We start from the raw sequence: 27,891 nt of genomic DNA on the forward strand, positions 1-27,891 counted from the left end.
TGGCTACTAAGATCCTAGATTAAGGTAAGGCTGACATTAATGGGATGAGGCAGAGACTGTCCACAGAAAACTCAGCAAATCTGCCAATGAGTAAACCGACAGAAGATCAATGGAAGAATTTAGTGAGATACAGAACTAATTTACACCCTTAAGAGGCAAGAGTTCGACTTGCCAGAAAAGCCAGCTATGGACGACTAATGAGGTCAGAGACAACATAAAATTAAAACAGCGTGCAAAATTGCAAAAATAGCACGAATCCTGGCAAACGGGTAAGATACAAAGAACAGCCAAGGGTGACAAACGATAGTGAGCATTTCAAAACAGGAGCATGAAATGTAACTTGCAAGGGTTATCAAAATCAACAGAAAATAATTTTACAATTACATTAAGGAACAGAGATGGGTCAGGGGCAATGTAGGACCCTTAAAAACTGATATCTGTGATATTGTCAATGAAAATAAGGAAATAGTGAGCAGACTGAATAATTATTTTGCATCAGTATTTAAACTAAAGGAAGTCAGAATGCCAGACATCCCAAGGAAACTAAACTGTATCAAGGTCAGGGACTCACCAAAATTAACGTAAACAAAATATTAATGAAGAAAATAATGGCACTAAGTAATGGCACCCAGGGTTTTAAAGGAAGTAGGTGAGAACATTGCAGCTGTCCAAAGTATAACCTTCCATAGTTTTCCCGATTTGGGAACCAATCCTTTAGATTGCAAAATTGCGCATGTCACTCCACTATTTAAGAAAGGTGAGAAAGTGAAACCAGGGAATCACAGACCAGTTAGCCCAATATCTGTTGTCAGGAAATTTCTGGTGTCCACCAGAGGACATAGTGACTGACTACCTTGAAAAGGTTAAGCTGATCACAGACAGCCAGCATGGATTGGTAAAGGGTATGTCATGTCTGATGATTCTGACTGAATGTTTTAAAGAGGTAACAAAAATACTGGACAGCAGAATTTCTGTGAATGTTATTATATGAACTTCCAGAAGGTACTTGATAAAGTCCCTCATAAGAGACTGCTAGCTCAAGCTAAAGTTATTGGAACTGAAGGCAAATTATTGACCTGGTTAGGAAATTGGCTAAGCGGCAGGAGATAGAGAGTAGGAGTAATGCACAGGTACTCTAATTGGCAGGATGTGATGAGTGGTGTCCCATCTGTGTTGGGGCCTCAAACTATTCATCGTATCAATTAACGATTTACGTGATGGAATAGAAACCACATATCCAAATTTGGTGATGACACAAAAAGAGATGGCATTGTAAGCAGTGTAGATGCAGCATAAAATTACAAAGAGATATTGATAGATGTGAATGGGTAAAACTATGCCAAATGGTTTTCTATGTAAGCAAATGTGAGGTCATCCACTTTGGACCTAAAAAGATAGAACAGGGTACTTTCTAAATGGTGAAAAGATACAACAGTGGAGATCCAAAGAGACTTGGGGGTCCGGGTACCCAGATCATTAAAATGTCATGAACAAGTACAGAAAATAATCAAAAATGCTAATGGAATGCTGGCCTTTATATCTAGAGGACTAGAATACAAGGTGGTAGAAGTTATGCTTCAGCTGTACAAAGTCCTTGTTAAACCACACCTATAGTACAGTGAGCTGTTCTGGACACCATGGGCTGGATTTTGTTCTCCCCCAGGCATCGGGATCCATGGTGAGGGGTTCTGAAGATGCCTCGGGAGAGGGCCGCCATGCACCCAGACACCAGGAGGTCCAGGCCCGATATCACCCTTTGGTGAGGCCTCATGGCAGCACCCACCCCCCCCCCCCGTGACTGGGCCCCCATTTGAATATTTAAATAAATTAAAATTAATGAATTAATGGTACCTACGCCACTGCCTTATGCCCCACTACGATCTTCAGCCCAGTGGCCAGCACTCCCACGCCTTTGGATCCCAGTCCGAGCAAACGAGGTGCCACACTGATGGGGGGGGGGTCGAGGTATGTTTATCAGTGCGGGGACGGGGAGGAGTGGTCAAAGTAACATCACTGATGTAGGGGATGGTGGGAAGGGTTATAGTTTAAAGTTTATGCAGTTTGGTGGGGGGAAGGGGGGCTCAGGTGGACAAGGTAAGTGTTTTGGGGGAGGGCAAATAATTAATTGAATTGTTATGGGGTGGGAGAGGGGCAGAAGAAATGTCTTCATTTTTATTTACTTGTGCTTTAAATATTTAAATTTGCCAGTAGGGCTCAGAGCCCTTTAAAAATGCCATCAGCGCCTGCACACAGGTAGCTGATGCCATTGCCGGAGATGGACAGCCAGCCCTCTCCATGTGATCAGTGGAGTGGCTCACCCCATTTATTTAAATAAGCCGCTGCACGGAAGATTGCGGCGGCTCTGCGACATGCGGCCCGCACGCCATCGGCAGTGGCCGCAGAACATTCAGCCCCATATCTTAGGCAGGGTACATTGTCCTTGGAAGGAGTGCAGCAAAGAGATACCAGAATGATACTTGGACTCCAAGTGTTACATTACAAGGAAAGATTACACAAACTAGGGTTGTATTCCCTGTAATTTAGAAGTTTAAGGGGTGATCCGAACGACGTTTTCAAGCTATTAAGGGGAACAGGTAGGGGTGATAGAGAGAAACAATTTCCTCAGGGTGGGGAGTCCAGGACTAGAAGCATAGGCTAAAAATTGGAGCCGGACCTTTCAAGAGTTAAAAATTAGGAAACGCTCCTACACGCAAAGGGTGGTAGAAGTTTGGAACTTTCTTCTGCAAACGGCAATTGATGCTAAGTCAATTGATAATTTTAAAACTTCATTTGATAGATTTTTGTTATCCAAAGGTAGTAAATGATATGGGGAATGGAGTTAGATGTGGAGCAGATGAGCCATGAGCTCAACGAATGGTGGAACAGGCCTGAGGGGCTAAATAGCCTATTCCCGTTCCTATGTAAACACATTCCATAAGCCTTTTTGATTATTTGACTAACTTGATCGAGTTCTTTGCTGAAGTCACGTAGAGGTTTGACTAGGGTAATGCAGTTGGTTTTGTCTATATGGAATTTCAAAAGGCATTTGACGAAGTACCATTGAAATTAACACTCATCGGGTTAACGGGACAGCGGCAGCATCGATACAAAATTGACGAAGGGATAAAAAGTAGAGTGGTAAACAGTTATTTTTCAGTCTGGTGGGATTTATAAAGTGGTGTTCTCACAGTTTGATATTGGGACCACTGCACTTTTTGATACATAATGACCTGGCCTTGAGTATACAGGGCATAACTTCCAAGTTTGTGGATGATATGAAACTTGAAAATGTAGTAAACAACAAGGAGGATAGTTACTGACTTTAGAAGGACAAAGACAAACTGATAAAATGGGCATACACATGACAAATGAAATTAAACAGAGATGAGTGAAGTGATATTTATTGGTAGAAGAATGGAGAGGTAATATGAACTTAATACTACAATTTTGAAGTGGGTGCAGAAACAGAGACTTGGAGTATATGTATACAAATTTTTGAAGATAGCAGGACAAGCAGTGAAGGCTGTTAATCAAAGCATACGTGATCTTGGCTGGATTAATAGAGGAATAGAGTACAAAAGTAGGACAGTTATGCTAAACCTTAATAAAACACTAGTTAGGCCTCAGCTGGAGAACTGTGTTCAATTCTGGGCACCACACTTTAGGGAGGATGTCGAGGCCTTGGGATAGTGTCCAGAAAAGATTTACTAGAATGGCTCCAGGAATGATGAACTTCAATTATGGAAAGATACTGGAGAAGCAGGGGTTGTTGTCCTCACAGCAGAGAAGGTTAAGAGGAGATTTCACAGCCGTGTTCAAAGTCATGAATGATTTTGGTAGGTTAAATATGGAGAAACTGTTTCCAATGACAGAAGGGTCAGGAACCAAACAACACAGACTTAAGCGAAAGAAACAGAGGCAATATGAGAAAACTATTTTTGGACAGCAAGTTGTGAACTAGAGTACATTGCTAGAAAGGGTGGTGGAAGCAGATGTAATTGTGACTTTCAAAAGAGAATTGGATAAATACTTGAAGGGAAAAAAAAATACAGGACTGCTGGAAAGAACAGCAGAGTGGGATTCACTGGATACCTCCAAGAGCCAGCACATCCGAATAGCCTCCTTCTCCGTTGTACCATCCGATGATTCGAACACTTAGAATTATCTTGAAAATATATGTTTTCTACTTTGGTTTGTTATGGTTCATTCTTTCTGGACGAAGAAGAATCTAGGATGTGGCTGTCTGCGTAACTTTTGTTGTGATCCCATATAGAAACATAGAAAATAGGTGCAGGTGTAGGCCATTCGGTCCCTTTAGCCAGCTCCGCCATTCATTATGATCATGGCTGATCATCCAACTCAGTAACCTGTTCCCGCTTTCCCCCCCAAAATCCTTTGATATCTTTCGCCCCAAGAGCTATATCTAACTCCTACTTGAAAACATACAATGTTTTGGCCTCAACTGCTTTCTGTGGTAGCGAATTCCACAGGGTCACCACTCTGTGGGTGAAGCAATTTCTTTTCATCTCAGTCCTGAAAGGTTTACCCCGTATTCTTAGACTATGACCCCTGGTTCTGGACTGCCCAGAATATTCCTGCAGCTAACTAGCTGACATAAAGCAGGGCTTTGGTTGATGCAGTTTCCAATACAGTTTGGATCATTTTTTTCTGTGTCTTTCTGTTCAAGTCCTTCTGCATCAAACCTAATGCCGAAAACTTAGAAATACTATAGATAGCAATGGGAGAATATACATCCAAACAATAGTCATAGAGTCATTTACGGCACAGGAGGCAGCCATTCAGCCTATCGAGTCCATGCCGGCTCTCCATGGAGCTATGCAGTCAATCCCACTCCTTGGCTCGATTCCCACAGCCATGCAAGTATATTTCCTTCAAGTGGCCATCCAATTTCCTTTTGAAGTCACTGATTGTCTCCGATTCCACCACCCTTGTGGGCAGCGAGTTCCAGGTCATAACCACTCGCTGCAGAAAAAGTTCTTCCTCATATTGCACCTGCATATCTTGCCCAAAACTTACAATCTGTGTCCCCTAGTCCTTGTATCATTAGTTCATAGGAACAGCTTTTCCTTGTCTAATTTATCTAAGTCTGTCATAATCTTCTACATTCCTATTAAATGCCCCCTCAATCTCCTTTGTTCTAAGGAGAACAAACCCAGCTTTTCCAACCTAACTTTGTAACTAAAATCCTCCATTCCTGGAATCATTCTGGTAAATCTCCTCTGCACCCTCTCAAGGACTCTCACATCTTTCCTAAAGTGTGGTGACCAGAACTGGACGCAATACTATAGTTGAGGCCTAACCAGAGCTTTGTAAAGGTTCTGCATAACCTCCTTGCTTTTGTACTCAATGCCTCTGTTTATGAAGTCTAAGATCCCAAATGCTTTACTAACCACTCTCTCAATATATCCTGTCACCTTCAAAGATCGATGCACATGCACCCCTAGGTCCCTCTGTTCCTGCACACTCTTTAGAGCTGTGCCATTAAGTATATATTGCCTCTCCCTATTCCTTCTGCCAAAATGCCTCAGCTCACACTTGTCAGCATTAAATTGCATCTGTAAGGAGACTGGTTGTTCACCGTCTAGGTTGGTGTCATCTCATATGTGAAGTTAAACCAAATCTTGATCTGCAGATCAGACTGCAAATACTACATATGAAATCACTGTTGGAGGAGTGGACAAATGCACTGGCTTTGCGGTGTGCTTTCTTGTTCTGTAGGTACGTGACTCTGTTCTCCTCAAATGTTGAGACTGCTTCATGACAGAGACTTCTCCATTTGGATCTGCCTCTGGTTGTTTTTTCCCCATGTGGGAGGGGGGAGTGGGGGGTCCAACTTACAGGGTCTGAGATTAAAGGCCTGCTCGGGTCTGCAAAAAAACCCCGACCCAAGTCCGACAGAACCACATCCGACCCAAGCCCAACCCAAGCTGACCATCAGTTAACATACCTTCCGTTTTTCACTTTGTTGCTGATCTGCACAAACTTAAAATAACTGTAGGAAGACACCCTTTCTAGTCCAAAAATTAAATTAACAGTGGTGCCACTTACCTGTGATAGAGTGTGTCCGACCCGGCCTGAATGCCGGACCCGGAAGTGCAACCCAACCCAACCCAAACCAGACACATGTCGTTAGGTCCAGTCGGGTTCGGGTCAGGTAACAGGCCTTTACCTGAGATTGGCTTTCAGAATGTCTTTGTATCTAAGTTTGGGATGTCCTATGATGCAGATTCCCATCTCAGCTGGCTCTAGAATACTGCCTTTGGTATGTGGGAATCTTTCATGCGCACCATGTGGCCGACCCAGCGTAGCTGAGCTCAGATGAGCATGCTCTCGATACAAGGTATGCGACTACTTGCAAGAACTTTGGTGTTTGGCATTATGTCCTGTCACGTGATGTTGCAGATAGATCTTAAGCAGCGAAGGTGGAATGCATCTACATGACGCCAGCAGGTTTTCCACACCTCATAGCCATAGAGAAGTGATGCGAGAACAACTGCCTGATAGACTCTGATCTGTGTTTTGAGACCGTCTCTATATTCTCTCCAAAGCCTGTGGGTGAGCCTGACGAACAAAACTTGCTTTTGTCAGATGATGGGAAATTTCATCGTCCAACGTAGTCATAAAGTTTTGCAGCACAGAAACAAGCCCTTTGGACCAACGCGCCTGCACCGACCATCAAGCACCCATCCTAACTAATCCCATTTCCCCGCACTTGGCCCGTAGCCTCGTATGTTATGGCATTTCAAGTGCTCACCTAAATATTTCTTGAATGTCGTGTTCCTGCCTCTACCACCCCTTCAGGCAGTGTGTTCCAGATTCCAACTACCCTCTGGGTGAAAAGATTCCTCCTCAACAACCCTCTAAACCGCCTGCCCCTTACTTTAAATCTATGCCACCTAGTTATGACCTCTCCGCTAAGGGAAAAGGTTTCTTCCCATCAATGCCCCTCATAATTTTGTATACCTCAATCAGGTCCCGCCTCAGCCTTCTCCGCTCCAAGGAAAACAACCCCCGTCTATAAATGCTCCAGCCCAGGCAACATCCTAGTGAATCTCCTCTGCACCCTCTCCATTGCAATCACATCCTTCCTATAGTGTGGCAACCAGAACTGTACACAGTACTCCAACTGTGGCCTCACCAGCGTTTTATACAGCCCCATCATAACCTCCTTATATTCCATGCCTTGGTTAATAAAGGCAAGTATCCCGTATGCCTTCCTAATCACCTTACCTACCTGTGCTGCTGCCTTCAGTGATCTATGGACAAGCAGCCCAAGGTCCCTCTGACCATCTGTACTCCCTGGGGTCCTACCATCCATTGTATATTCCCTTGCCTTGTTAGACCTCCAAAGTGCATCACCTCACACTTTTCAGGATTCAACTCCATTTGCCACTGCTCCGACCATCTTACCAGCCCATCTATATCGTCCTGTAGTCTAAGGCTTTCCTCCTCACTATTTACGACACCATCAATTTTCGTGTTGTCTGCGAACTTACTGATCATACCTCCTATATTCACATCTAAATCATTAATGTACATTACAAACAGTAAGGGTCCCAGCACTGATCCCTGCGGTACACCACTGGTCACAGGCTTCCACTCGCAGAAACAACCCTCTACCATCACCCTCTGCCTCCTGCTATTAAGCCAATTTTTAATCCAATTATCAAATTGCCCTGGATCCCATGGGCCTTTACTTTCTTCACCAATCTCCCATGCTGGACCTTATCAAAAGCGTTACTGAAGTCCATGTAGACTACACCAACTGCTTTACCCTCATCTACACCTCTAGTCACCTCCTCAAAAAATTCAATCAAATTTGTTAGACATGATCTCCCACTGACAAAGCCATGCTGACTATCCCTGATTAATCCCTGTCTCTCCAAGTGGAGATTAATCCTGTGTCTCAGAATTTTTTCCAATAATTACCCTACCGCTGATGTTAGACTCACCGGTCTGTCATTACCTGGTTTATTCCCGCTACCCTGCTTAAATAATGGTACCACATTCGCTGTCCTCCAGTCCTCTGGTACCTCTCCTACGGCAGAGAGGATCTGAAAATTTGTGTCAGAGCCCCCACTATCTCCTCCCTTGCCTCACATAGCAGCCTGGGATACATCTCATCTTGACCTGGGGATTTATCCACCTTCAAGCCCGCTAATACAGCCAATACTTCCTCCCTTTCAATGCTTATTTGATCACGTATATCACAATTCCCTTCCCTGATCACTGCACCTACATCGTCCCTCTCCATAGTGAACACAGATGAAAAGTAATCGTTCAAAATCTCACCTATGTCCTCCCTCTACACACAGATTGCCTCTTTGATCCCTAATGGGCCCCACTTTTTCCCTGGTTATCTTCATGCCCCTAACATACTTATAAAATACCTTGGGATTTTCCTTTATCTTGTCTGCCAGTAATTTTTCATGCCCCCTCTTCGCTTTCCTAATTACTTTTTTTTTTTAAGTGCTCCCCTACACTTTGTATACTCCTCTAGGGCCTCTGCTGTTTTCAGCACTCAGAATCTGTCATATGCCTCCTTTTTTTTTGCTCTATCCAATCCTCTATATCCCTTGACCTGTTGGCCCTACTCTTCACCTTTACAGGAACATGCTGCACCTGAACCCTCACAATTTCCCTTCTAAATGACTCCCACTGGTCTGATGTAGACTTTCCTATAAGAAGCTGCTCCCAATTCACTTTGGCCAGATCCTATTTTATCATATTGAAATCTGCCTTCCCCCAATTCAGTACTCTTATTTCCGGACCCTCTATTTCCTTTTCCATAACAATCTTAAATCTTAGAGTTATGGTCACTATCCCCAAAATGCTCCCCACTGCCACTTCTACCACTTGTTCGGCTTCATTCCCTAGGATTAAGTCCAGCACTGCTTCTCCTCTTGTAGGACTCTCTACGTGCTGGCTCAAAAAGCTCTCCTGAATGCACTTTAGGAATTCCGCCCCCTTTATGCTTTTTGCACTAATACTATCCCCTCTAATATAGGGGAAGTTGAAATCCCCTACTATTATTACCCTATTATTATTGCACCTCGCTGAAATTTGCCTACATATCTGCTTCTCTATCTCTCCCTGACTGTTTGGAGGCCTGTTGTACGCTGTCAGCCAAGTAATAGCCCCCTTTTTGTTTTTAAGTTCTACCCATATGGCCTCATTGGAGGAACCTTCTAAAATATCATCCTCCTTACTGCAGTAATTGTCTCTTTAATCAACAGTGCAATGCCACCTCCTCTTTTACCCCCTCCCCTATCACGTCTGAAGATTCCATACCCTGGGATATTAAGATGCCAGTCCTGCCCTTCCCTCAAACATGTCTCAGTAATAGCAATAATATCATATTCCCATGTGTTAATCAACGCCCTCAATTCATCTGCCTTCCTAGTAAGACTCCTTGCATTAAAATAGATACAATCCAGCCTTGCATCATTTGCCTGAGCCTTCACAGATCTACATTTACTCTGTCCTCTGGACTGACATAGCTTCACATTTATATTTGATTGTACTGTGCTTACTGTGCTTCCACTCTGTTTAAACTCCTCCCCCACCCCACCACCACCAACAGCACTAGCAACCTTCCAGCAAGGATGCTGGTCCCGTTCTGGTTCAGGTGCAACCCGTCCATCTTATACAGATCCCACCTTCGCCAGAAACAGGCCCTGTGATCCAAGAATCTAAAGTCCTCCCTCCTGCACCATCTCCCCAACCATGCACTCATCTGTTCTAACCTCCTATTCTTATACTCACTAGCCCTTAGCACTGGAAGAAACCCAGAAATTACAACCTTTGATGTCCTACTTTTTAACCTACTGCCTAGCTCCCTAAATTCTTTTTGCAGGACCTCATCTCCCTTTCCATCTATGTCCTTGGTACCAACGTTGACCATGACCTCCGGCTGTGCACATCACCCTCCAAAATACTTTGTAGCCGCTCAGTGATATCCAAGACCCTTGCACCAGGGAGGCAACATACCATCCTGGAATCATGTCTGCGACCGCAGAAACGCCTATCTGTTCCTCTAACCATAGAATCCCCTACCACTATTGCCCTCTTGTCCCTTTTTCTCCAACCCAGCACAACTGAGTCAGCCATGACATTCCGGTCATGACTCTCGGTGCATTCTCCAGAGGAACCCTCTCCCTCATCGGTACTCAGAACTGAATACTGATTAGAAAGTGGGATGTCCTCTGGGACTCCTGCACTACCTGCCCTGACTTCTTTGTCCATCCGGCATCCACCAAGTCACTCCCCAACTGTGCATGCCTAGGCACCGGCTTGACAACCTCCTGAAACATGCCATCCACGTAGTCCTCCACCTCACGGATGCGCCACAGTGACTCCAGCCGCCACTTGAGCTCCAAAACCCGAAGCTCAAGCTTCTGCAACCGGAGACACTTTCTGCAGACATGTTCACCAAAGTTCCATGGCACTTCCACGACTTCCCACAGTGCACAGGAGGTACATTCCACTTGGCCAAGCTGCCCTGCCATTACTTACTTTTACAATGAGAACAAAGAACAAAGAAAATTACAGCACAGGAACAGGCCCTTCGGCCCTCCAAGCCTGCGCCGATCCAGATCCTCGATCTAAACATGTCGCCTATTTTCAAAGGCTCTGTATCTCTTTGCTTCCTGCCCATTCATGTATCTGTCTAGATACATCTTAAAAGACGCTATCGTGCCCGCGTCTACCACCTCTGCTGGCAATGCGTTCCAGGCACCCACCACCCTCTGCGTAAAGAACTTTCCACGCATATCCCCCCTTGCTAGTGTAAATAACTTACCTGCTATTTACAACCAACTTTTATCCCCTGTACCTTTGAGGCTGAGAAAGAAAAAGAGCAAAGAGCACCTACCACCACCCCCAGCCAACGAAAATACCCACAATTAACTTACAGCCTCACTCCATGCAAACAGCACTAGTATAGCCAGTAAATACTAAAAATTTACAGGTAGCTATCCTAGGGCTTTAATTTAAAAAGAACCTTTTTTTAAAACTCCAGTCAATCAGAGTTATCCGTAGGCAATAACAGGTGCCGCCCATCGACCAATCAGCGCCCAGGATTTCAGTGATGTTACTATTCTTATTTTTTTACTAAATCCAAACAGAGCGCACGCAGGAACAGTCAGAGTCCGCCACCGGCCCAAACGTGAGGTAGGTGAAGGGCCTCAAGCCCCACTCTTTATTTATAGATTTTCAGCCCTGTTCCTTTCAGGTTCGCCATGGCCCCGGACGTCAGGTAGGTAGTGTTGCTGGAGAGGATAATCCCAAGATAGCAAAACCTCTTAACTGAGTTGAGGGGTGTACTGTTGATTGAGACGGTGAGGTCTTGGAGTTTGTGGCCAGGGGCAGGTTGATATAACATAGAAAAAATATAGCACAGAAGGGGGCCATTCAGCCCATCGTGTCTGCACCGGTCAAATAGGCTTTCCACCCAAACTAATCCCACCTATCAGCACCTGGTCCATAGCCCCACAGGTTACAGCATCTTAGGTGCATGTCCAGGTACCTGGTAAAAGAATTGAGGGGCTCTGCCTCCACCACCGATCCTGGCAGTGAGTTCCAAACACCCACCACCCTATGGGTGAAAAAGTTTCTCCTCATGTCCCCTCTAATCCTTCTACCAATCACCTTAAATCTGTGTCCCCTGGTAACCGACCTCCCCGCCAGGGGAAACAGGTCCTTTCTGTCTACTCTATCCAGACCCCTCATAATTGTACATAATACGTACACCTTAATAAAGTCACCCCTCAGCCTCCTCAGTTTCAGGGAATACAACCCCAACCTATCCAATCTTTCCTCATAGCTGCAACCCTCAAGCCCTGGCAACATACTTGTAAATCTCCTCTGCACTCTCTCCAAAGCAATTATGTCCTTACTGTAATGTGGTGACCAGAACTGCACACAATACTCCACAGAGTCACAGAGTTATACAGCACAGAAACAGGCACTTTGGCCCACTGTGTCCCTGCCGGCCATCAAGCACCTATCTATTCTAATCCCATTTTCCAGCACTTGGCCCATAGCCTTGTATGCTATGGCTTTTCAAGTGCTCATCTAAATACTTTTTAAATGTTGTGAGAGTTCCTGCCTCTACTACCTCTTCAGGCAGTGTGTTCCAGATTCCCACCACCCTCTGGTTAAAAAAAATATATTCAAATCCCCTTACCTCAAATCTATGCCGCCTGGTTATTGATACCTCCGCTAAGGGAAAATGTTTCTTCCTATCTACCCAATCGATGCCCCTCATAATTTTGTATACCTCAATCAGGTCCCCCCTCAGCCTTCTCTACTCTAAAGAAAACAACCCTAGCCTATCCAGTCTCCATAGCTGAAATGCTCCAGCCCAGGCAACATCCTGGTGAATCACCTCTGCACCCTCTCTAGTGCAATCACATCCTTCCTATAGTGTGGCGACCAGTACTCCAGCTGTAGCCTAACTAGCATTTTATAAAGCTCCATCATAACCTCCCTGCTCTTACACTCTATGCCTCAGTTAATAAAGGCAAGTATCCCATATGCCTTCCTAACCACCTTATCTACCTGTGCTGCTGCCTTCAGTGATCTATGAACAAGTACACTAAAGGTCCCTCAGTACTTCCTAGGGTCCTACCATCCATTGTATATTCCCTTGCCTTGTTAGTCCTCCCAAAATGCAACGCATCACACTTCTCAGGATTAAATTCCACTTGCCACTGCTCTGCCCATCTTACCAGCCCATCTATATCGTCCTGTAATCTAATCCTCACTATTTACGACACCACCAATTTTCGTGTCATCTGCAAACTTACTGATCATACCTCCTATATTCACTACAAACAGCAAGGGTCCCAGCACCGACCCCTGTGGTAAATCACTGGTCACAGGCTTCTAATCGCAAAAACAACCCACGACCATCACCCTCTGCCTCCTGCCACTAAGCCAATTTTGGATCCAATTTTCCAAATTGCCCTTGATCCCATGGGCTCTTACCTTCTTGACCAATAATACCAAAGACCTGTGCTCCAGAACTAGCTGCGCCCCTAGCCAAGCTGTTCCAGGCCACCTACCCGGCAATGTGGAAAATTACCCAAGTATATCCTGTACACAATAACCAGGACAAATCCAATCCAACCAATTACCACTTTATCAGTCTACTCTCAATCATCAGCAAAATGATGGAAAAGGTCATCTACAGTGCTATCAAGCGTCACTTGCTTAGCAATAACCTGCTCATTGATGCTCAAGTTGGGTTCCGCAAGGTCACTCAGCTCCTGACCTCATTACAGCCTTTGTCCAAACATGGCTGCAGGGATGGTGTAGGAGGGAGGGTTTTGGTTTCCTGGATAATTGGGGCTCTTTCTGGGGTAGGTGGGACCTCTACAAACAGGATGGTCTTCACCTGAACCAGAGGGGTACCAATATCCTGGGGGGGGAGATTTGTTAGTGCTCTTCGGGGGGGTTTAAACTAAATCAGCAGGGGAATGGGAACCTAAATTGTAGTTCCAGTGTACAGGCTGTTGAGAGTAGTGAGGTAGGGGATAAGGTTACAGGGACGCAAGAGGGCACTGGCAAGCAAGAACTTGGTTTAAAGTGTGTCTACTTCAACGCCAGGAGCATCCGGAATAAGGTGGGTGAGCTTGCAGCATGGGTTGGTACCTGGGATCCTGATGTTGTGGCCATTTCAGAGACATGGGTAGAGCAGGGGCAGGAATGGATGTTGCAGGTTCCGGGATTTAGATGTTTCAGTAAGAACAGAGAAGAGGGTAAAAGAGGGGGGGGGGGTGTGGCATTGTTAATCAAGGAAAGTATTACAGCAGCAGAAAGGACGTTTGAGGACTCGTCTACTGAGGTAGTATGGGCCGAGGTTAGAAACAGGAGAGGAGAGGTCACCCTGTTGGGAGTTTTCTACAGACTCCGAATAGTTCCAGAGATGTAGAGGAAAGGATAGCGAAGATGATTCTCGACAGGAGCGAGAGTAACAGGGTAGTGGTTATGAGGGACTTTAACTTTCCAAATATTGACTGGAAATACTATAGTTCGAGTACTTTAGATGGGTCTGTTTTTGTCCAGTGTGTGCAGGAGGGTTTTCTGACACAGTATGTGGACAGGCCAACCAGGGGCGATGCCACATTGGATTTGGTACTGGGTAATGAACCCGGCCAGGTGTTAGATTTAGATGTAGGTGAGCACTTTGGCGATAGTGATCACAATTCGGTTAGGTTTACCTTAGCGATGGGCAGGGACAGGTATATACCGCAGGGCAAGAATTATAGCTGGGGGAAAGGAAATTATGACGCGATTAGGCAAGATTTAGGATGTGTAGGATGGGAAAGGAAACTGCAGGGGATGGGCACAAACGAAATGTGGAGCTTATTCAAGGAGCAGCTAATGCGTGTCCTTGATAAGTATGTACCTGTCGGGCAGGGAGGAAGTTGTCGAGCGAGGGAGCCGTGGTTTACTCAAGAAGTTGAAGCGCTTGTCAAGAGGAAGAGGGCGGTTTATGTTAGGATGAGACGTGAAGGCTCAGTTAGGGCGCTTGAGAGTTACAAGCTAGCCAGGAAGGATCTAAAGGGAGGGCTAAGAAGAGCAAGGAGAGGACACGAGAAGTCATTGGCGGATAGGATCAAAGAAAACCCTAGGGCTTTCTATAGGTATATCAGGAATAAAAGAATGATAAGAGTTAGAACAGGGCTAATCAAGGATAGTAGTGGGAAGTTGTGTGAGGAATCAGAGGAGATAGGGGAAGCGTTAAATGAATATTTTTCGTCAGTATTTACAGTAGAGAAAGAAAATGTTGCCGAGGAGATTACTGAGATACAGCCTACTGGGCTAGATGGGATTGAGATTCACAAGGAGGAGGTGTTAGCAATTTTGGAAAGAGTGAAAATAGATAAGTCCCCTGGGCCAGATGGGATTTATCCTAGGATTCTCTGGGAAGCCAGGGAGGAGATTGCAGAGCCGTTGTTGTTGATCTTTATGTCGTCATTGTCGACAGGAGTAGTGCCGGAGGACTGGAGGATAGCAAATGTTGTCCCCTTGTTCAAGAAGGGGAGTAGAGACAGCCCTGGTAATTATAGACCTGTGAGCCTTACTTCGGTTGTGGGTAAAATGTTGGAAAGGGTTATAAGAGATAGGATTTATAATCATCTTGAAAAGAATAAGTTCATTTGCGATAGTCAGCACGGTTTTGTGAAAGGTAGGTCGTGCCTCACAAACCTTATTGAGTTTTTCGAGAAGGTGACCAAACAGGTGGATGAGGGTAAAGCCGTGGATGTGGTGTATATGGATTTCAGTAAGGCGTTTGATAAGGTTCCCCACGGTAGGCTATTGCAGAAAATACGGAAGTATGGGGTTGAAGGTGATTTAGAGCTTTGGATCAGAAATTGGCTAGCTGAAAGAAGACAGAGGGTGGTGGTTGATGGCAAATGTTCATCCTGGAGTTTAGTTACTAGTGGTGTACCGCAAGGTTCTGTTTTGGGGCCACTGCTGTTTGTCATTTTATTAAATGACCTGGATGAGGGTGTAGAAGGGTGGGTTAGTAAATTTGCGGATGACACGAAGGTCGGTGGAGTTGTGGATAGTGTCGAAGGGTGTTGTAGGGTACAGAGGGACATAGATAGGCTGCAGAGCTGGGCTGAGAGATGGCAAATGGAGTTTAATGCGGAGAAGTGTGAGGTGATTCACTTTGGAAGGAGTAACAGCAATGCAGAGTACTGGGCTAATGGGAAGATTCTTGGTAGTGTAGATGAGCAGAGAGATCTTGGTGTCCAGGTACATAAATCCCTGAAAGTTGCTACCCAGGTTAATAGGGCTGTTAAGAAGGCATATGGTGTGTTAGCTTTTATTAGTAGGGGGATCGAGTTTCGGAGCCACGAGGTCATGATGCAGCTGTACAAAACTCTGGTGAGGCCGCACCTCGAGTATTGCGTGCAGTTCTGGTCACCGCATTATAGGAAGGATGTGGAAGCTTTGGAAAGGGTGCAGAGGAGATTTACTAGGATGTTGCCTGGTATGGAAGGAAGGTCTTACGAGGAAAGGCTGAGGGACTTGGGGTTGTTTTCGTTAGAGAGAAGGAGGAGGAGAGGTGACTTAATAGAGACATACAAGATAATCAGAGGGTTAGATAGGGTGGATAGTGAGAGTCTTTTTCCTCGGATGATGATGGCAAACACGAGGGGACATAGCTTTAAGTTGAGGGGTGAAAGATATAGGACAGATGTCAGAGGTAGTTTCTTTACGCAGAGAGTAGTAGGGGCGTGGAACGCCCTGCCTGCAACAGTAGTAGACTCGCCAACTTTAAGGGCATTTAAGTGGTCATTGGATAGACATATGGATGAAAATGGAATAGTGTAGGTCAGATGATCGGCGCAACATCGAGGGCCGAAGGGCCTGTACTGCGCTGTAATGTTCTAATGTTCTAATGGACAAAAGAGCTGAACTCCAGAGGTGAGATAAGTGACTGCCCTTGACATCAAGCATTTGACTGAGTATGGCATCAAGGAGCCCTAGCAAAACAGGAGTCAATGGAAATCAGGGGGGAAACTCTCCAATGGTTGGAATCATAACTAGCACAAAGGAAGATGAAACAAAAACAGAAAGTTCTGGAAATACTCAGCAGGTGAGGCAGCATTTGTCGAGAGAGAAGCAGAGTTAATGTTTCAGGTCTGTGCCTTTTCATCAGAACTGGCAAATGTTAGAAAAGTATTAAGTTTTAAGCAAGTGAGGGCGGGGGGAGGTGGTGGTAGGGAAGAGTACATAAGGGAAGGTGCATGATAGGGCAGAGGGCGGGAAAGATTAAATAACAAAGATGTTATGCAACAAAGGCAAAGAGTGTTAATGGCAGTAAATGACAAAGGAAGATGAAAGCAAAATATTGCAGATGCTGGAAATCTGAAATAAAAACAAGAAATGCTAGAAATACTCAGCAGGTCTGGCAGCATCTGTGGAGAGAGAAGCAGAGTTAACATTTCAGTTCAGTGACCTTTCATCAGAACAGGCAAAGGTTCGAAATGCAATAGGTTTTCAGCAAATAAAGCAGGGGGTGGGGCAAGAGATAACAAAAGGAAAAGTGTTCATAGGACAGGGTCACAGAGAATAACTGACGAGAAGGTCATAGAGCAAAGGTAAATGGTGTGCTGAAAGACCAAGTGTTAGTGCAGAGAGGGTGTTAATTGACAGAAAGATAAACAGTCCGGCCCAAAGAACAAACATGAAAAAAAAAGTGGGCAGGCACATGTTTTAAAAAAAAATGAACGATGAAACAAACTAAAATAAAACTAAATAAAACAGAAAAAATTAACTAAAAATAAAAATAAAAAGGGATGGCCCGTCATGCTCTGAAATTATTGAACTCAATGTTCAGTCTGGCAGGCTGTAGTGTGTCAAATCGTAAATGAAATTCTGTTCCTTGAGCTTACGTTGATGTTCACTGGAACACTGCAGCAAGCCCAGGACAGATATGTGAGCATGAGAGCAGGCGGGTGTGTTGAAATGGCAAGCAACCGGAAGTTCAGGGTCACGCTTTCGGACTGAGCGGAGGTGTTCAGCAAAGCGGTCACCCAATCTGCGTTTGGTCTCCCCGGTGTAGAGAAGACCACATTGTGAGCAGCGAATACAGTATACTAAATTGAAAGTAGTACAAGTAATTCGCTGCTTCACCTGAAAGGAGTATTTGGGGCCTTGGATAGTGAGGAAAGAGGAGGTAAAAAGGCAAGTATTACACTTCCTGCGATTTTATGGGAAGGGGACGAGGTGTTGAGGGTAATGGAGGAGTGGACCAGGGTGTCCTGGTGGGAACGATCCCTTCAGAATGCTGACAGGAGAGGGGAGGGGAAGATGCGTTTGGTAGTGGCATCACGCTGGACGTGACGGAAATGGCGGAGAATGATCCTTTGGATGTGGAGACTGGTGGGGTGGAGAGTGAGGACAAGGGGAACCCTATCGCGGTTCTGGAAGGGAGGGGAAGGGGTGAGGGTAGAGGGAAGATCTCCAGAGGAGATGAGGTCAGTGACAGTCCTGTGGACAGTAGCTTGATGTTCGGTGCTGGGATCATGGTCCGGGGGAGGTAGGAAGAAGTGTCTGAGAGTTGGCGCTGAGCCTCTGCAAGGTAGAGGACACAGGAAGATGGTTGTGGTTGTTGGAGGTCAATCACCTCATTCCAAGGACATCACTGCAGGAGTTCCTCAGGGTGGTGTCCTGGGCCCAACCATCTTCAGCTGCTTCATCATAACGTCAGAAGTGGAGATGGTAGCTGATGATTGCACAATGTTCAGCACCATTTGCGATTCCTCAGATAATGAAGCAGCCCGTGTCCAAATGCTGCAAGACTTGGACAACATCAAACCTTGGGCTGATGAGCGGCAAGTAACATTCGCACCACACAGGCAATGACCATCTCAAACAAGAGAGAATCGAAACATTGCCCTTAATGTTCAATGGCATTACCATCACTGAATCCCCTACTATCAACATTCTGGGGGTTATCATTGACCAGAAATGGAACTGGAGCAGCCACATAAATAATGTGTCTACAAGAGCAGATCAGAGGCTGGGTACTCTGCAGCGAGCAACTCACCTCCTGACTCCCCAGTGCCTCTCCACTTACCTGGATGGGTGCAGCTCCAACAACACTCAGGAAGCTAGACACTATCCAGGACAAAGCAGCCTGCTTGATTGGTACCCTATCCACAAACATTCACTCCCTCTACCACCGACGCACAGTGGCAGCAGTGTGTACCATCTGCAAGATGCACGCTGCAACTCAACAAGGCTCCTTCCACAGCACCTTCCAAACCCACGCCCTCTACCACCTCGAAGGACAAGAGCAGCAGATGCATGGGAACATCACCACCTGCAAGTTCCCCTCTAAGCCACATATCATCCTGACTTGGAACAACTGTCGCTGGGTCAAAATCCTGGAACTGCCTTCCTTACAGCACTGTGGGTGTTCTACAATGGCGCTACACCCTTAAGACTGCAGCAGTTCAAGAAGACAGCTCACTACCACCTTCTCAAGGGTAATTAGGGATGGGTAATAAATGCCAGCATAGCCAACGACACCCTCATCCCATGAACAAATGAAACAAGTCTCCAATGCTGAGCTTGAAAGCGGCACACACCCCAAAGACTCCTGCACTTCCTGCCTCTTCCTACTCATCCCAATGGCCACCCATCTACTAACCCGAACTCACATTGCCAGGAAACTCTCATCCTCCCTGATGCTCTGCAGCAACTCCAATTCCAACTCAAGCTCGGAAATCCTGAGCTCAAGTTCAAGCAGACGGAGAAACTTCCTATTCATGTGGTCCCCCAAGACACATGGAGTCTCCTGAAATTCCCACATGGCACAGGAATTGCAAGCATCACTTCTCAGCTGCCCATCCATGATCTAAAAAAATCTCTATTCTCTCTTTTCGAATCTAATTAGTACCTTGTCTAAACTACTAATTTTAATTAATGCCTCCAGATCTACTCTGTGCTAATACTATTATTAATTCACTTACCCCAATTGAAATTTTTAATTTCCTGCTTCCTAGTTTGAACGAATGCTCTAGTTTAGAAGGAAAAAGAGAAATACTCACCAACAATCACTTATCAGCTTCCTATCACATTTTGATTTTTACCTCCACCGTGACTCTCAGCTCAGTCTCTTTTTAAATCTCCACTCTGTCTCTCTTAGCTTCCTCTGCTTTTAATCTCCACTCTGACTCTCAGCTCCCGCTCTTTTTAAGAACTATGATGGAGCAGCAATATCAGGAACATTATAAAATCCAGAGGATATCAACAAGTATAACATATAAGAGAACAAAATGTTCAAAAAGGGCAGAATTAACAGAAAAGGAGCTAGTATAGCCATATATGTAATGAATAGGAAGGTAAAAGAAAATGATCCTCTCGGAGACAATAAGATTCACAATGAAGTAACCTGGTTTGACAGCTCTTGCATGGAAAAGTCCAAACCAAAAGTATTTGCTGGACGACCAGGTGAACAAAACAGCAGCAACTTAACACAGCGCCATTAATGTAGTAAAACACATCCAAGCAGATTCACTGGAGCGTTATCAAACAAAATCTGACACCGAGCTACATCATGAGATATTAGGACAGATGCCAAAATCTTTGTCAAAGAGGTAGGTTTTAAGGAGCAACTTAAAGGAGGATTGTGCAGTAGAAAAGCAGTGCAGTTCAAGGAGGGAATTCCAAAGTTTAGAACCAGGCAGCTGAAGACACATTCACTAACAGTGGAGCACTTCAAAAAGGGAACACGCAAGAAGTCAGAATTGGGGAGTGCAGAGGTCTTGGAAGGTTGTGGAGCTGGAGGAATTACAGAATTAGGGAGAGGTGGGGCCATGGAGGAATTTGAAAACAAAGATGAGAATTTTAAAACTGTGGCATTTGAGGACTGGGAGTCAATGTAGGTGAATAAGCACAGCGGGGATTGAAGAACAGGACCTGATGCAATCTAGGATATAGACAACAGAGTTTTTGATGAGATCAAGTTTATGGAGGGTGTAAGATGGGATGTCAGCCAAGGAGAGGATTAAAATAGTCAAGTCTAGAGGTAACAAAGCCATGGATGAGGTTTCAGCAGATGAGCTGAGGTAGGGACAAATTCGGGTGATGTTACGGTGGTGCAAGTAAGCAGTATTGGTGGTGGAGCAGAGATATGGTGAGAAGCTCATTACATCAAGTTTGCAAATAGTCTGGCTCTGCCTCAGACAATTACCAGGGAGAGGGATGGAGTCAGTAGCTAGGGAACGAGGTTTGTGGCAGGGGCCAATATCAATGGCTTCAGTCTTCCCAATATTTAGTTCGAAGAAATTTTGCTCATCCAGTTTTCGATGTCGGACAGCAGTCTGACAATTCAGAGACTATGGAGAGGTCAAGAGAGGTAGTAGAGGTAGAGCTGGGGCGTCATCAAAATACATTGGAAAACACAACATTGGGTTTCACATGATGGTGCCAAGGGGGCAACATGTAGATGAGAAATAGAAAAGTGGGGGGGGCGGGCAGTGATAGATCCCTGGGGAGATCCAGAGGTATTGATCTGTGTGTGGGAAGAGAAGCCATTGCAGGTGATTTTCTTGCTACAACTGGATATTTAAGAATGGAACCAAGCTGGATGACGGAGGAAAGGCACTGGAGAGCCAACCATGTCAAAGGCTGAGACCAGGTCGAAAAGGATGATGAGGGATAGTTTACCATGGCCATAGTCACATAGGATGTCATTTGTGGCATTGGTAAGGGCTATTTCACTGCTGTAGCAGTGGCAGAAACCAGATTGGAGGGCTTCAAATGTAGAAAAGATGGCCATAGGTTTGGAAAGTGAGAGCACGTTCAAGGACTTGAGAAGAAAGGGAAGTTGGAGATTGGGGCTAATTAAAACAGTAAGTGCTGGAAATACTCAGCAGATCAGGCAGCATCTGTGGAGGGAGAAACAGAGTTAATGTTTCAGGTCAATGACCTTTTACCATGCAAGGTCATCAACCTAAAATGTTAATTCTATTTCTCACTCCACAGGTGCTGCCAGACCTGCTGAGTATTTCCAGCACTTTCTCTTTTTATTTCAGATTTCCAGCATCTGCAGTATTTTGCTTTTATTGGAGATTAGGGCAGTATCTTGCTAGGTTTAATAGATCAAGGGTTGGCTTTTTTGAGGAGGGGGTGATGACAGCAGATTTAAAAGGAGGGAGGGACAACACGTGAAGAGAAAAAATGGTTAACAATATCAGCTAGCATGGGAGCCGGGAAGGGAAGTTAGGTGGTCAACTGTTTGGTGCGAACAGGGTTGAGGAAGCATGAGGTGGGTCTCCAGAACACGATGAGCTCGGAGAGGGCATATGGGGAGATAGAAGACAAACTAGAGTAAAATGCAAATTCAGGACTAGGGCAAGGGAAGGCTTTAGAGGAAGTTTGGCTTGATGGGCTCGGGGGAAGGAGAGAGGTGGCAATGGCAGCTGAATGAATGGTTTCAATCTTAATGGCAGCGAAGTCCATGAGCTCCTTGCACATTTTTGGAGTTAAGGATGGAAGAGGCAGGGGAGAGGGTTTTAAGATGACAGTTTGTAATGAAGAAAAGAAGCTGGGGTAATCTTTGCTTTTCAAGATGATCCTGGTCTAGTGAACAGTTTTGGCAGTGGAGAGAAGGATCCGATAGTGCTTTGTGATCCAACCAAATCTGGCAGTTAATGAATAAACCAATTACCCACTATAAACAGTCAAGTCTGTATCCCTTGGACTTAAGGAGCAGAGATGAGGGTCATACTGGGGAGCCAGGGTAGGGGGGGGGGGGGGGGGGAGCCAGGGTGGAGTGGGGGGAGTGGTGAAGAGAAATAACCAGGGTGCGAAAGAGTAATAGGTTTTAATGGGGATCATTTAAGAGGAAAGACATTTTGCTCTCTGGAGACAGGAACATTATATGCGAACAGGTAAGTTATTCTAAACAGCAGCTTTCATCATTCTAATATAAATCGGAAAATTCCAGGCGGTTTAGAGTCAACTCTGGAAAACACAATACATGACTCCTTTATGACTCAGTGCTCGAGTTGCTAGAGGCAACTTACTCTCACTTACAATAATTAGGAGTGAATCTGAAGATCTCTATAAATAACCTGCATTTAGAATGGAAAGACTCTGCCTCTCACCTTGATGACTGAAGAAGTGACAATCCAAATGGACTGTGCCAAACTGTAAGGAGCAGTCAAATCAGAAAAGGTGTTCAAGAATCAGTTCAATAAAATAAATAACTGGACAGAACCTTGGGAAATTAAATTTAATGGACAGGTGTAAAGCAATGCACATGGGAAAGAAAAACAGGTGGCATATTCTGCGTGAATAGCAATAGCTACAGATGAAATTGAAAGAGGGCTGCAAGTTTCAGCAGACATAATCAACTAACCTCAATGGAGCGTTGAACTATGTAGCTATGTAACTATGTAGAAAATACACTAATGGAAACTGTAATCAAACTGTACAATGCTCTGATCAGGCCATGCCTAATGTCTGTGTCCAGTACAAGTCACAAAAACAGAGATTCAAGCACTGACAAAAATCACAAGGCTAATCCCTAGATTTTTTTTTGAGCTTTTCAATCTTGAAAGTATGTGTCTAAGGAAACGACCTGGAAAACATCAATCCAGAAACTGACTTTAAATTAAATCAATAACAGTACGTTAGGGAGAAACAGGGCCTATCTCATAAAAGAAAAAATTAGGATTGACATCAGCGAGTTTATTACACAAAGAGCGATCAACACATGAATGGACTCCTGGATAGAATAGTGTAAGTTAATCCTGGAATAATATTTTTAAAACTGAATGCTATGATAGTGTCGGGGAGGAGGGCGGGCATTGGGGTCAGTTTAGGGTTTTTCAGGACAGATGAAAGAAGATGGGTTGAATGCCCTTTTTCCTCTGTAACAGCCTTATCGTTACCTGTACGCTGAGTTACTTGGTCATGCTGGAATAATAGCTGGTTACTACATTTGGCTTCAGACGAGACCTAGATCTCAGTAACAGAAGCAGAGGAATGGGCAGAATTTGGAAAACAGAAGCTCTCACTGTTATGTAGCCCATTATTTTGCGTACGCTAGCACAATCCTGTGTGGTTATGTAACTGTGCGACAACACTGCCAGTCTACACCACATTATTTAATTTCATTCAAAGGTGAAACCTACAGCTAAGGTGTGGTGCTCCACACTGGAATGAATTCTGAGCTCGCATTTGAGTGGTTTACACTATAGAAGTTGTTGAGTTCAACAGCATTAATATAAATGAATTAGCTGCAAACAATATAAATGTCACTGCTCCCTCCTCACAAGCAGCTACAATTTTATAGCACTTCTTTGAAAGAATCCTTTAAATTCTAAAAAAATCTCTCACGTTTCTTGATTCAATTCACAGATTTCTTCCATTTCAGACAGTTCCTATTCATTTCAGGCCTGGAGCCTTTTGGGCCCAATTTAAGTTACTTATTAGCAACGAGAGGATCTACGGGTTAATTGAAAGGGATGAACAGATGGCACAGACATAATCAGATTAAAGCCTGAATCCTCCATTTCTCCATCTGGTATCAGAAAAACACCCGCTTTCTCATAATTATTTTCTAATCCCCTTTTTTGCAATTGCATACTTGAACAAATGTGGCCACAACTCAACTCATTTCATATTGAAATAAAGTTACATAACAAATAACAAAATTCAACTAGTAGAAGAATCCATTTAAAATGGGTTTAATTATACGTGTATATCACAATTTATTGCATGAAACCCTGTCCACCAAGCAACAAACACAAATCTAAGTCAAACTCAACCAGATTGCTTTAAAATTCTACAGAATGGTTTGTAACTGCTGTGCATTAAGTGCAATATGGACTTTTTTCTGACAGGATAAAGACATTTCATAGCACACCCGATCTTAAAACAAACTTATAAGGCCCATATTCAATTTTTCACAGTCTGCATCAAGTTAATTTTATTATGAAGTTGTGACACAAAAAAGATTTCATTTCTGTATGAATTTAAAACATAAAAGACTAAAAAAGACAGATTTACTACTACCTACTGTACAATAATATCCACCTCTTTGGATGAGTTAGGAAAAGCAAAAAAGTAATGTATTACATTTGAATGGAAAAAGGCTAGCTGAAACCAATTCATTTTCATCTGTCATCATAAATCCAAACTGACGACTCTGGCAACATAGATTTCCTGTTGTATGGTATTTTGCTGTGAACAAGCTGAAAAGGCAGCTTTCTGCTGCTTTATCTGGTTACACAACAGTATGCAGTGTTAATGGACATTTAATTATTGACCTCAATTGCCTTTGATCTATTATTTATTTAGAGATACAGCACTGAAACAGGCCCTTTCGGCCCACCGAGTCTGTGCCGACCAACAACCACCCATTTATACTAACCGTACAGTAATCCCATATTCCCTACCACCTACTTACACTAGGGGCAATTTACAACGGCCAATTTACCTATCACCTGTAAGTCTTTGGCTGTGGGAGGAAACCAGAGCACCCAGTGAAAACCTACGCGGTCACAAGGAGAACTTGCAAACTCCGCACAGGCAGTACCCAGAATTGAACCCGGGTCCCTGGAGCTGTGAGGCTGCGGTGCTAACCACTGCGCCACTGTGCCGCCCTATAAAGCAGTGTTGCTAGAAAGCTGCACTATTCATCAATATATATATCAACATATTGCTGCAAAGTACTTTTAGGATTAATCTTTTCACATCCTTTCATTCTTCTATATGCAGTGTATTGGGTTTTTACGGTTTCATAGTAGATCAACTCACCGATTTAGTTGATTCCAAGGACCCAGATGATATAGTGTCCCTGCTGCCCCGACTTTTGGAGCTGAGCTGAGGTGATGAGGAAGGTGAATCATCTATGTAGGGCATAGTTTCCTGGTTCCGTCTATGTTCTTCAAGACGATCTGCATCATAGGAATAGATTGGCGGCACATTGCTGTACAGTGTATCTAGAGAATTGGAGAGTACAAAACAGGTAAAACATCACTGCAGTGGGACAGCAGGCAACTGATTCACAGTGCATGCTGGGGTCACACCAAAACACAGTACAAATGTTGCAAAGCAGATTTCTCCCCTCAAATTTGCAGTATTCATATACTCCAGTTGTACTATGCTACTCGGCCATGGAATTTAAAAAGGCAACATCTGAATTATGTGGAGTCATCATAAGTCAGAGGGTTTGCTGAAATATTTTGGAAACCAGTTTTGTCTATTTGAACACCCTTTTTTTTCCTTTGAGCATTCTAATAGTAGCATAAAATCATTGGAGCTTAGCAGATTATGTTAAACACAGAAACTCAAAATGACACTTCCTATCATCATGTTGTATAATACAGACCAAGAGTTAAATCCAAGGGTTTATCAAAGTCACCCCAAACCCTTCAATTCAGCGCTGCGCTACTTTTACATAAAACCAAGTGTTCTCCCCACTACTTGGGAGCATTCCCTTTGATGTCTGTCCATTCTGTTTCTAATTTTGTCTCCGACATATTGACCCCTATCATTGTTATAGCATATTAACATTTTTGGTTAAATTCCAATTGTTACGTTGTTTCTGTACATCAGTTTACCATGAGCTAAATGCACAAAGTAAACACTATAAAAACTTGTCAATAATTAAAATTACCTGCTATCATGAATAAGGATGAAACTAGCCATAAGATTCCAAAACTAGCTGCCATAAATATAACATAGTCACAAATAAATCCAATAGGGAATTCAGGAGAAATTGCTTTGCCCAAGGAGTGCTTAGAATGTAGAACTCTTTACCACATAAATAACTGAGGCAAAGAGCATTGATGCATTTAAGGTTGGTGGGCATCCTTCCAACTGCAAAAGATGATGGACACGCAGCAAATAATCCATTTAAATGGGGTGTCTTCTCTTGGTGCACCTTTGTTCATGGCTGTGAAGGCCAATCCTTGAGTGGCAGGTTCTGTCACAAGTGCTGCACATGAAGTTGCCAAGTGATGCTGTGAGTTGTTCTTTTTGCCTGCTGCCAAGCTGCTGTAGCAACTGGTCAAAAAAAAACTGCCTTGAAAAAAGATGGCTCTTGAGCAGAGCTCCCTAGGGAGCACCTCACTGTTCACGTCTATCCATGGCCATCTTCTTCCATCCGTTGCTCTTGCTCCCCAATAAATCCTCTCTTCTGTTTAATTTCCCCTGATTCTAACAGTGGGTGCATTTTTAGCCCAAACTTAAAGTTAACTGTTAGTTCAAACAGTCTCTGTCTGAGGTACAAACCCCATTCTCTGAACTTTCCTTGTGAGTTCTGGTAAAGATCTGGATAAGGCCGGGATGTGGTTTTCCTCTCAAATCTAGCTTCAGATTCCTGGCTTCACTGGACATCAAGATCATGTTTCAGCGCTGGACTACTCTGGAAAAAATGCAAGACTCTGCTTCCGTCTATCATCTGCTGCCTTTTTTTTTGTTTTGCTGATCTGTGAGCTGTGGAAAAGATCTGGAAAAATCTAGATCTAGATCTTCTTTAAAACTTGGCTTCAAATTGCTGAACTTCTCTCAACATCAAGAAGGTGCTTTTGCTCTGGACTACACTAGTTATAACGTAGGACCCAACTTTGTCTCTGAATTGCTGCTCTGTTGTGGTACATTTAAGGGTAAGCTAGAAAAACACATGAGGGAGAATGAAGTTGAAGAATAGACCAATAGGGTTAAACGAAGTAAAGTGGGAAGCAGCTCATGTGGAGCACAAACTCCGACACAGACCTGCTGAGCTGAATGGCCTGTTTCTGTGCTGTAAATACTATGTAAGTATTTAATTGAACTATATTGAAAAACACAAAAGTCCAAGTGTTTCAAGCCTGGGTCCTCAGTACCTTGCTCTACGGCAGCGAGGCCTGGACAATGTATGTCAGCCCAAGGACACATTGTACAGCGAGCTCGTCACTGGTATCAGACTCAGCGGCCGTCCACGTCTCCGCTTTAAAGACGTCTGCAAATGCGACACGAGGTCCTGTGACATTGATCACAAGTCGTGGGAGTCAGTGCCAGTGATCGCCAGAGCTGGCGAACAGCCATAAAGGCAGGGCTAAAGTGTGGCAAGTCGAAGAGACTTAGCAGTTGGCAGGAAAAAAGACAGAAGTGCAAGGAGAGAGCCAACTGTATCACAGCCCCGACAACCAATTTTTATCTGCAGCGCCTGTGGAAGAGTCTGTCACTCTAGAATTGGCCTTTATAGCCACTACAGGCGCTGCTCCACAAGTTACTGACCACCTCTAGGCGCTTACCCATTGTCTCTCGAGAGAAGGAGGCCAAAGAAGAAGAAAAAAGAAGATTGAGAAACTCCACTCAGAACTCACGCAATGATTTTTT

General features: G+C 44.3%; 1 protein-coding gene across 2 annotated transcripts in view; it reads right to left on the bottom strand.

Moving 5' to 3' along the window:
* Window positions 1–27,891, bottom strand: part of si:dkey-91m11.5 (PH_BCR_vertebrate and RhoGAP_Bcr domain-containing protein) — a 632,155-nt gene that overhangs the window by 493,233 nt on the left and 111,031 nt on the right. For both annotated transcript variants that reach the window (XM_068055461.1, XM_068055460.1), the window contains exon 2: window positions 25,324–25,508. In XM_068055461.1, the coding sequence (XP_067911562.1) occupies window positions 25,324–25,508 (185 nt within the window). The remainder of the gene's footprint in view (window positions 1–25,323; window positions 25,509–27,891) is intronic.

Source organism: Heterodontus francisci, chromosome 23 (genome assembly GCF_036365525.1).
Source record: "Heterodontus francisci isolate sHetFra1 chromosome 23, sHetFra1.hap1, whole genome shotgun sequence".
NCBI lineage: Eukaryota > Metazoa > Chordata > Chondrichthyes > Heterodontiformes > Heterodontidae > Heterodontus > Heterodontus francisci.